We start from the raw sequence: 12,610 nt of genomic DNA, 5'->3' as shown, positions 1-12,610 counted from the left end.
ATTACTTAACATATTTAGTAACAGCATATGTAGGTTCACGTAAAGTCTGTTCTATGCAAATTTCTGCAATAACTGGTTTCATATATTTTGTTATAACAATAAGTAGGTATATTTAACTTTTGTTTGACAGCACAATAATCCAAACAATCACATCACATATTTACAATTAAGTTACATCTCTTCAAGAAATGTCTGCCTTTTTTTTGGGCTACTTAGATTGCTGTTCTCATTTGCATCTCTGGTTTCCATTTTTGAAAAGTATAAATATCTGTAAATGTGATACAATACAGTGCAGGTTCTTGCTCTCTCATCTCTGTTTGCTATATTATCCTATTTTGTTGGTTTAATTTAGGAATAATATCAACTTTGTACAAGAATGACAGAGGTAATTTCCATTCAAACATCACTTTTAATACCATCCTCAGTTAGAATAAACCTCAATCAGTTGTTCCTAAAGTCACATCTGATAATGCTGAGTACAATGCAGGAGTCTAGATTACGTAACATAACCTGTCATCTACCTCTTCATGTCACAGTCTCCTGTCGAGTCATGTAGTTGTAAGCCTACAAAATTTAAAAAGTTGTAATGCAATTGTGTGATCTGGGTAGTTGGGATTTTTGTCAAGTTATATATGTTGTGTTGTGCAATTTAAACTACAATAATGAAGCCATTTATCTAATTCAACTGTATACAGTACTATAGTTAATGATTGTGTTATCTCCAAAACATGTAATGAGTAGAACACCTTATCAGTTGGTTTTGAATTTGACAGAGATAATGATATCTAATTAATTTTTTAGTCCAAAAGGGCATAATCAATGGATTTTATATACTAAAAATATAGTATCATCATAGGATGGTTCTCGAAAGGAAGCAAGGCTCTTAATCTTCAATTGAGTACACTGTAATGTGGTAACAATGTATAGTATCTCCTACTATATTTTTGCACTTATTTATGACAGACTCAAATATTTATTCTGTTTAAGACCTAATTTAACTTTTTTGAGATCATCTATTGGTCTGTCGTTGTCTGGGCACAAGCTCATTAATCTATCATAAAAAGAGGTAAGCAACTCCATCTTTGATGGATTCTTTATTGAAAATTTATATATTGACCTGAGTGTATTTTCTTTTATTAAACTTTGGTCAAAAGAACAGTCCTATCCCTAACTATATACACATAAAAATAAAGCTTGCTTTGGATTTTTACCTCTATGGTTAGTATAGTTTTTGGCATATCAAGGGAGAAATGCTGTTTTTTTTTATCAAAATTCATTTAATGTAATGCCTCCATGAGGGGGTAACAATTGTCATCATCTTGACAATGAACTGTATAATTTAATTCAAAATATTTGCATTAAGTGCTCTCCTTTTTATGTTCTTAAACATATTATGTTTGAGAATTTAACACTTATAGAAGAGTGTTGTAACACTTAACAATCGTTTCTGTTGTAACACTTAACAACCGCAAACATCTATAATCCTGATATTTCTTCATATCATGTTTCTGTTATAACACTAAATGGAAAACGTCTATAATCCTGATATCTCTTGACGTAATGCATCGTCAGTAATGAACTTCAGTATAAAGATTGGCTTTATACTGAACTAAAATGTTTGATTTTTTTTCAAGTTGTAAAGTGTAAAAAGTAAATTGTTACTTTTGGAAAAACACAAGATTTTGTTATTAATAGTGTACAAACAAGATTAAGAAAAAAGGAATACTGATTTGATAACAGGGAAAAACAAATAAAAATCCAACAATGTGGCTTTATTTAATTTACACAAAAATATAAGTCAATTCCAAACATCTCATGAATAAGATCAAATACATACATGATATTTTAATTTCCACACACAATAAATTTTGTAATTTTTAAAAAACATGAACATTTATATAATAAAATATAATTAACAATTCACAGTATACATAAATACAATAGTATAAAAATAATTAACCAGTAGGCCTATCAAATACATAACTAATAAACTATGAAATAATTTAACTGGATGGCACTATTCAGCTAGCCAGTCTATAACACACATCTTAGCCTTTCACACTTGCTTGAACATAACCAGTGAATCAGTATGTTAATAAAGAAATAAGTACTACCTTATATAATTGCAAAATACTATCAAACAAATGGGAAATCAATTACACATATTTTGAGGTGCAATATTTAATAACCAACTTCTATAAAACTTATCTAGATGCATACGATTGCATTTATTGACTGAAATGTCCCAAAAATTACTTAATCATAACTATTGTATTTGCTGATTAATTAAACATAACTTAAAACAACATAATTTAGGATTATATTTATTCACACAACTATAACTCGAGCAACTCTATATTATGTAAATATAGACCACTATAGGCTCTATTTACACTGTTCATGTGCAAGTAGAGAAATAAACATTTTAATGCATGAATTTCAAAATAAAAATTGTCTTCCATCCTGTATGAAACGTTTGAAATACCAGACGTGTTCCTCTAACTATATTGATATTTAAATTTAAATAGTCTATGGCCAATAGAAGTTTCAGAAAAATATGTATCAAAATTTATTTGCAGCCTGCTGCATAGTAAGAATGGTCCAATAGAGAAATCCTTTTTCTTTTAATATTGAAACAAATACAAATTGACCATATTTTATAAATGTAGAAAAAAATGTTAAAAAGCTAAAAATTAAGAACTGTTATACTGCTACTAAAACACTCAATATTGGGCATTTGCCAGTTCGAGGGTTATAAAATTTGGACTCAAAGAAAAAGCATGCTCATAAAATATTGAATTTAAAACTGTATAATACGAAACTCATAAATGAACAGTAAACTTGGTGTGCTAATACTGGGCAAACATTAACGCATTTAACATTTCTGTAATGGGAATTCGTATCAATCAATTAGTTTATTTTATGCCATTACTTATTCTCGGATATTAGAATACACAATTTTTCGATGTATCTAACTGTGTTGTGACAAAAGTACACAGCTACTGTTTATATTTAATCTATAGTTTGCATTATTTCATTACATTTCTCCCAAAATCATTTGTTTGGTTTTTTACTAGATTTACTTACACCTAATTTTTATTACTTTTAGAATTAAAAAATGTCTGTTTGTACTAAAACATATTGATCTAATTACACAAAATAAAAATTGCATATCTATGACAAAAATGAACAAGATTATCTTGAAGCATATTATTATTTATTTGTTACATTTAAAAAAGAATTAATTATTTATAAAGTAAAATATTAAAAAAAAATTAATTAGACATGTAAGTAACAGTAAAATTACTTAAGAAAGAAAACTATATCTTAGTTCTTCTATTTGGTTAAATTTAGAAATTGCTTTACTAATTTTCAGATGGATACTGTAGTACAATCTTGTTTATCCAGATTATTTGTGACCAGAAGTAATCTGGATAAACAAAAATCCAGACAAACCAAGAATACAGTAAAAATACATATATTGCAAATAATAAGGAATTTATTTCTTATGAATATAATAGTTAAACAGAGCCAGTTTATTATACTGGGCAAACATTAACGCATCTAACATTTCTGTAATGGGAATTCGTATAAATCAATTAGTTTATTTTATGCCATTACTTATTCTCGGATATTAGAATACACAATTTTTCGATGTATGTAACTGTGTTGTGACAAAAGTACACAGCTACTGTTTATATTTAATCTATAGTTTGCATTATTTCATTACATTTCTCCCAAAATCATTTGTTTGGTTTATTACTAGTTTTACTTACACCTAATTTTTATTACTTTTAAAATTAAAAAATGTCTGTTTGTACTAAAACATTTTGATCTAATTACACAAAATAAAAATTGCATATCTATGACAAAAATGAACAAGATTATCTTGAAGCATATTATTATTTATTTGTTACATTTAAAAAAGAATTAATTATTTATAAAGTAAAATATTAAAAAAAAATTAATTAGACATGTAAGTAACAGTAAAATTACTTAAGAAAGAAAACTATATCTTAGTTCTTCTATTTGGTTAAATTTAGAAATTGCTTTACTAATTTTCAGATGGATACTGTAGTACAATCTTGTTTATCCAGATTATTTGTGACCAGAAGTAATCTGGATAAACAAAAATCCAGATAAACCAAGAATACAGTAAAAATACATATATTGCAAATAATAAGGAATTTATTTCTTATGAATATAATAGTTAAACAGAGCCAGTTTATTATTTCGTTTGACAGAGACAGAGTATAGAGAACAAAAACAATAAAAAGAAATGTTGAATGCTGTTTAGTAAAAAGTTATTCCTTTTGTTAACTTTGGTACTCTGCTTCCGGAAAGTACGCAAATGTTTCAAAGCTAAAATTAAATCAATAGCTGATATAACCTGTTGGATCACAATGAATCATACCATCTTCCACTTTATTATAAGAATATTTATTTTTTAATATCCCCAGACACAAGAACAAATTGCTAATACAACATCTACGTCAGTCTTTGTACCTATGCTACTGTCGAACTGAGGCCAATCATAACACCTTTCAGTTCATTATCAGAATAGTTTTTACTGTTCCGTTACCATTCAAGAACAAATTGCTAGTACAATGTATATGTCAGTCATCGTACCAAGGCTATTATCGGACTAAGACCAATCATTAACATCTTCCAAATTATAATTATAAATCTTTTGTACAACATTGCTAACTTATATATTGTCACTTTAAACTAAAGTAATAACATGTGTTCAAAAAATACAAATTACACTGTATATTTAAAAAATGTTTATTCTTTAAAAAAATGTGCACAATTTTATAAAAATCTATTTGAATTACTCTGAGATCTGGATAAACAAGATTATACTCTACTTTTATTTTAGAAACAATGCCACAATATAGAGGGTTTAGAGAATATCATTTTGCATTTCAGAATTATAAAAGTTTGGCTATAACTATTACACTTACCCCCTTTGCACTTGGAAGCCATTAAGAGTAGCCCATACTCATCTATCACTCACAATTTTATTTTTTAATACAGGTTTGTCTGTTTCCTATTGTCACCTCTCATTTGGTTAATGGCGTTCTCATACTAACATTTATCAATACAGATTTGTCTGCTTCCTACTGTCAATCTCTCGTTTGGTTAATGGCGTTCTCTGCTAACATTTATCAAAGCAGGTTTGTCTACTTCCTACTGTCACCCTCTCGTTTGGTTAATGGCGTTCTCATACTAACATTATCAAAGCAGGTTTGTCTACTTCCTACTGTCACCCTCTCGTTTTGTTAATGGCGTTCTCTGCTAACATTCTCAAAGCAGGTTTGTCTACTTCCTACTGTCACCCTCTCGTTTGGTTAATGGCGTTCTCTGCTAACATTCTCAAAGCAGGTTTGTCTACTTCCTACTGTCACCCTCTCGTTTGGTTAATGGCGTTCTCTGCTAACATTCTCAAAGCAGGTTTGTCTACTTCCTACTGTCACCTCTCATTTGGTTAATGGCGTTCTCATACTAACATTTATCAATACAGATTTGTCTGCTTCCTACTGTCACCCTCTCGTTTGGTTAATGGCGTTCTCTGCTAACATTCTCAAAGCAGGTTTGTCTACTTCCTACTGTCACCCTCTCGTTTGGTTAATGCTGTTTTCATACTAACATTATTCAATACAGGTTTGACAGGTGTACAGATCTACAACTGGCCAAAGATAGCAAAACATCAAATATTATATTCAACTATACTATACAACTCCCCCATAACTATATCACTTTAAGTGTCATCAACAGACAAGTCTACTGACCAGAGACGGCACAGCAGCATCATATGATAGCAAAACATCAAATATTATATTCAACTATACTATACAACTCCCCCATAACTATATCACTTTAAGTGTCATCAACAGACAAGTCTACTGACCAGAGACGGCACAGCATCATATGACATCACTCAACTATACTATAGAGCTCCCCCATCACTATGTCACTCCATGTGTCATCTACACTATGCAGCTATTACTAAAACAAGTGAGATATAGAGGACAGGTGTCATAGTCCTGTACTTTAACTGATATCTATAAGATAGCAGTGACATTCATGACATTGAATTGTCACTTTTCTTTTCAAACCATCCAGATAAAATATTACTATAGGGACTCCACTTGCCACAAACATGGATATCTGTAAGACACGATCTGTGTATGCTGTAGAAAAAGATATTAATAGGGTTTTGCAGTTATCTAGTAAGAATACACAAATAAATTACTAAATAAAGACAAATATACCCAATTCATATACTGTATACAGTAATATTAATAATAGGGCCTCAAAATGAAAGTAATAGACATTGAAATACAGGGACTAACCATATGTTGAGTACATTGTAATTATTATAAAATAATAATCAAGTTCCTTATGGCATTCCATACTTTAAAACATTAACATTATCCTATTAATAAACAACTCAGTTGTATCTTCTTAAAACTGTTTCACATTGAGTAACTGATGTTCACATTGAGTTCATCATGTTTTACAGTTTACAGGGTACTCAAAGAAACTTATCAAACTTACCATTACTTGGTTAAACTTCGAAATCACTTAATTTCAAAGAGATATGCGTAACAAATCTGACCTTTACAAGCATACCTCAACTCTACCTTACTTATGTTAATTAATGGTTTCAATATTTATTATATAAATTGGCTTAGAAAAAATATAATTAGTTTTACTGTTGTAGGGAAGTGATATTTTTTTTACATAGGATATATGTAGCGAGTGAGTACTTTCTCTCAATCTAGCAAGTATGTCAACATTGTTAGTCAAGTCACTCAAAACTCTCCCTCACATCCCTTATGTAACCTAGTAGCCATCACTATGATGTTTGCTGTTCATTATTATCAATAACTGAGGGAACTAATTTAATCTTTAAAATGTATGCTCATATTTTGTTCTTGTTCACATTTTTATGTACAACAGTGCATTAAAAATGCTTGTCACTATACTACAATTTAAAAGAAAATTTTACTTGAGGACAATGTTATTATTTATAATATTGTTCCTAGTTATTGTTTGCAATACATAAAACTTTCAGTACACACCGAAAGTCCTATACTTTCTGAAAGAATAATTCCTAAATCATTTATCGTATAAAAAAATGGCAGCCATTTAAAACTTCAACATTGATTCTTTTTCAACAGCCACCAGTTTATAATGATTAAAACTTATGGATTGTGGTTTGCAGCATTAAGTTCTAATGATAATGAGCTTTAAAGTGATATGCATATTAACACACGCTTGCGTTAAAAATTTCCATGACACAGCCCATGGACCATCTCCCCAATGTACGTGTATGATTGTTGTGCATAAAATAGTAATTAAGATAGCCAAAAAACATTATGCCAAGTTTGTAAATTTCATTAGCTATGGTTTAAAAAATATTAAGATATTTCCATACATTTTACACACCATGTATATTCACGATTTCTTTGTATTAAACTTTAATTATATCACATAATTATCTACTTTGCACAACTATTCTGGGTAGTGTAAACATTACTACTTATGAAAAATAGTAAAAGTAAAATTGGCAAATAAGTGTGTTTTATAAAATGTAGGCAGATACATATGAGAGTATGCAGCTCCTGATGGTAGGTCTACATGTAGCTATGTAGTGTCATCTGAGGCTAGGTGAATTAACACTTTACTCATACCCTACAGTATTGAAATAACTTATAGACATATAAAAGGCTTAATATGTGCCTAAACATTTTAAAACGACATTTTATAACTTGTATTTATAAATATATTTTGTATTTATTATTTTATTAATACCTTGTTATTTTGGGCAGTCTATACTATATTACTTCATCAACTATTTGTTTGTTCTTATGTATATCAAATATATTTTATAAATATCACATAATATGAAATTCAAAAGGCCATTTAAGTCTAACGCAAACACACTAGTCTCACTTTATCCTAAAAAACTAAAAACAGTAGAGAAAGTAATCTCATTGGTTAAATCAATTAAACAGCACCACAACATTATTATAGGACGATAACTTACTTATTGGAAGAAAGATTATCACTGACTAGCCTAACCTATTGAGCATAACATGAGATCAGGTACAGAGATAAGATGGGGTAGCAGGTGTGGTGAGGACTCTCTCCACTGTTTGCACCAGCACCACACCCATGATGAAAGCCCCTACCGCAGCGAACATCACAGCTATGCCCACATACCATCGCATCCGATTCACCATTAGGCACGGGTCCCGCTGTAGACAAGTCTGTAGTAGACACAAACCTATAGACAGAGAAATACTATATTGAAGGTTCTTGACAGCTATCATGTGATAACGTGTGTAAAAATCTATCAGGTGGTTTCTATATCAAGCCTGCAGTAATCGTTTATTTTAAACTCAAAGGCCTATTGTTTGAAATTCAATCATAGCAAAATAAGCATGCTCTTCCAAAACTATCCGTGAATTGTACTGTTTGTATGGTATTCATTTTATTAATGCTTTTAATGCCAATGATCACTGTTTCATTGGTCGAAATATTTGAAAACAAAAAACAAAATATATCCTGTACTTCCAAAATTAAAGTTTAAAACAGTGATTTTTAGTCTTAGCATACTAACACTCATATTATTAAAAAATTACATTAAAATATTAGAATTATTATTTGGCAGCTTTTACATAAAAACTACATTGAGCAATGTCAATTTAACATTTAGACTCTACACATCTAATTACTGCTTTATGTGAGTTCTATTCATTACAAGGTAGGAGTACAACACACCGTGTGTCGCGTAAAGGGCATTGTTGTAGTTACATGTAAGATTTCAAGTTTATAACTCATTTCATTCAGGCTACATGTGTTACTAGGTCACATGTTAAAATGGGATGGAATGTACTCAGTTTGTTTTTAAATTTATTATTCTGTAATTTTCTCGTTGCCACCATAGTTACCCATAAGACCAGTGTATAGATGTTTGCTAACATTCATCTTACAATGGAGTGACATGCACAATCATCGAACTTGATGTTGCCAATATATAGAAATGGAGCATCCTGCAAAATTTTTAAGTCTATTGGTCAATTTGTTCTTGTGATATTGTGTGAACATACAGAGAGACACACACACACAAATTTTCCCAGCTTCTCAAGTAATAGACTTCACAAACGCTCAGACAATAAATCTATAGCTGGACATATGAGTGTAAGGAGTATATTTATATAATGTCTTCTTACTTATAACAGCTGATGATGTTAAAACTTACACTCGCAAAGTCTAGTTACACGTAAGCTAGATGTCTGTTTACTATGAATCTATAACGGGACATGTGCATGGGAATGTAAGGGTTATATCACATCTTCCCATTTATTATAGTTGATGATATGAACACTTACACAATCAACAAGATTACTGCTCGATGTAGAGGTCTGGTTACTATAAATCTCCAACTAAATGTGGAAGTTGTAAATATATATATATATATATATATATATATATTTACAACTTCCTTATACCTTATCACTAATTTAATGGTAAAAAAGTTAAAAGTTAAGCAGCTGTCACATTATTAAATGTTCTTATGATAGAGTAAATGGATTAAACAACTGGCCCACAGCATGGCCGTGAATTTAAAACTGAAAGAGACCAATCCTTTCATTCCTACAGCGTGGAGGTGTGCAGTTTGATCCTCACAAAGATCCCAGATTTAAATATGCAGTATTCATTAAACTACTGTATATATTTTTAAAATATGCAATATGAATTTAGTTGTAACTTAAATACTTATGTTATAAGAGTTTAAAAATTCATTAAAGAACATGAACCCATAATTAATGAACCATATAGTATTCTACAGACACATACCAGGCAAAATGAATATGAAGACAGCAGCTAGACTTCCAAGAGCATCAATTACTATGCCAATGCCAGGACTGATGACTGCCAGGACAATGGTAGTTGCGAACCAAAGGGTTGAAATCACTACTCGACGTAACCTCTCTGTAGGTGGGTATGATGGTTCAAAATCTCCAACGAATTGACACCAGACACTTGTTAGGGCTTCCCTGTTACATTAAATACAGTCAAGTCTCAATATCAAATCTAACGAGCTCAAGGCTACAATATGGACATGTTCAGTCAAATAAACTCTCCAATGAACTGAAACCAGACACTTGTTAAGGCCTCTCTGTTACATTAAATACAGTCAAGTCTCAATATCAAATCTAATGAGCTCAAAGCTACAATATGGACATGTTCAGTCAGATCAAATCTCAACACCTTGTCAAATCAATTACAAAACAAATTTATTTGAAATCCATCATCTCATTTTTTTATTAATAAGTTAATTGCACCCTTGTTAAATAATTTATAACAGTATCTCAAAAGCCTTAGGTTTTACTGTATACAATAATCAAAGTTTTTAAAATCTCATAATTTAAATAAATAGAAAGGAACTAAATTTGCTATAGAAAGAAAATTATATTATTAAATATTACATGTTTTAACTGTACAAATTTAATTCAAATTAAATAATATATTTGAAAACAATTAAACAATACTGAAATAATAACTGAAATAAAATGTCAGGAACCCAGAAAATCACAATTAAATCAGCAAATACAATATATTCATACACAACGTAGCTAAGGTAAGAAGGGTTGATTCAATTGAATTTTGAGTTTAGCTCCAGTTTACTTTCCTTTCATTGCAGTGTCTAGTATCTGATGCTGTCTCAGACTTGACTCCTGGAATCTGAATTCATGTTCATCTGGAGAGATCCAAAGAAAGACAACAATGAAGAAGCTCAAAACTATGTATTTACATTGTTTCTATATTAGAGACACCTATAAATAGGTGAAGTGGTAGTCTCATTGCCTCATCAGGTACATAATTGAGTGTACTATGATGTGATAGACACAATGTACAAGCATGGCGGAGCTACCGAGTATTCCACACATAACGTAGCTATGGTAGGAAGGGTTGATTCAATTGAATTTTGAGTTTAGCTCCAGTTCATCCTCCTTTCCAGTCCTCCTAAAGCAATATTTGCTTTAATACAATTTTTAAATCCTTTCAATATGAATATACTGAATTTTGAGTTTAGCTACAGTTCACCCTCCTTTCTTTGCAGCATCTGGTATCTGACGCTGTCTCAGACTTAACTCCTGGAATCTGGAGTCATGGTCAGGACTGGAGTAGGGCAATTTTGCTCTCCCGATGCATCGGCTCACCTTGTATGAAAAGAAGCCATGCTACAAGGGAGCACTCTTTTCAACAAACTCCCGAACAACATAAGAAACACACCAGCCAGGAATCTGAATAAAACCCTCACTACTTGGCTACAAGACAGACCCTATTACACAGAAAAAGAATTTATGTCACAACAATTTTAGTCACAATCTCTGTATTTTTGATGCATTGTACTATTCTCCACGAATATGTCAATAAAGATTATTGTCTATTGTCTATTGAGACCAAACATCCCAAATATATTAAGTTGTGTCAGTACTTTTTCCAATTCATATTTGACATTGTCAGTAGGAAACATGTTAATAAATCCAATAATGTTATTATCAAATTCCAATAAATATTATGATTATTGTTCAGATGTTATTTTTATCAAACATCATGTGCCTAAGTAAAAGGACATCACTTCAGACTGAGATTTCAAATCAGGATTCAAACTTATTTGCTGTTTCAGTTCTATCATGAAATAAATACACTGTACTTCTTAATAAGTGAAAAATATCATTATGATACCGGTTCTGCTCACAACTAGTGTCCTTCAACCACTCAGGTTGTCAAGACATGTCACAGAACAATTCAGGTACAATTAACCAAATTGCTGTTTATCCATGTGACCCTGATGGGAATAATTAACCAATTGTGGATCTAGTTATTTTCATGAATCCTAGCAAAGCACTAATTATGTGTGTCATGTCATGGGCCAAGGCACAGGAACTCATCAGATGGGCAAACAACGATTGGCGAAGCACCACTCTATTCGCATCTTCACTAATACTTACCTTTAAAATCATGTACATTTTTATTTTAAATCAATTACTTGTGCCTTTTTACTTTAAAATAATATAAAATGTTAGTAATATGTTCATTTACATCTAAGGAACATACATTACAAACAACCATAACAAACAATTCATGCTATTAAACAGAAAATATTAAAAACTCAACTAAGTGCTCTTCAAAATGAATACGCTAGTGCCAATTTGTTGAATGGTTTATGGAAGTGTAAGAAAGTAAAACTAAGTTTAGAACATTTACAAACTATCAGAAATCGGTATTAGTCACAGTATGCTATGACAATAAAATGATAAATACTATTGATTACAAATCAACAGGACAACTCATACGCCGATTTAATCAAATTTATCCTTGTTGCTCTATGTCAGTAGTTATTAACTAACTACTAAACACTGTAACTAATAAGAAATGCTATGTCATGAATAAAACATTGGATATTTTGATTTTGTGACTTAGTTAAATTTGAATTTTATGATATGTTTTAACAGTTACCTAAATACAACCAATAGATCTATAATCAATTAAACCTATGGTTCTTCAATGCCCACATCTAACATTC

At 30.6% G+C, this 12,610-nt stretch overlaps 1 protein-coding gene across 1 annotated transcript in view; it reads right to left on the bottom strand.

The window, feature by feature from the left end:
* Positions 1-1,745: 1,745 nt before the first annotated feature.
* The window catches only part of LOC124354998 (putative sodium-coupled neutral amino acid transporter 7), a 32,344-nt gene continuing 21,479 nt past the window's right edge, over positions 1,746-12,610 (bottom strand). Inside the window, exons 6-7 of the mRNA XM_046805857.1 lie at positions 9,874-10,073; positions 1,746-8,296 (exon numbers count right to left, since the gene is read on the bottom strand). Of these exons, the coding sequence (XP_046661813.1) occupies positions 8,112-8,296; positions 9,874-10,073 (385 nt within the window). The 3' untranslated portion in view covers positions 1,746-8,111. The remainder of the gene's footprint in view (positions 8,297-9,873; positions 10,074-12,610) is intronic.

Source organism: Homalodisca vitripennis, chromosome 2, assembly GCF_021130785.1.
Source record: "Homalodisca vitripennis isolate AUS2020 chromosome 2, UT_GWSS_2.1, whole genome shotgun sequence".
Taxonomy (NCBI): domain Eukaryota; kingdom Metazoa; phylum Arthropoda; class Insecta; order Hemiptera; family Cicadellidae; genus Homalodisca; species Homalodisca vitripennis.
Note: the sequence above shows the minus strand (reverse complement) of the source record. Positions and strands in the feature narration are given on the sequence as shown.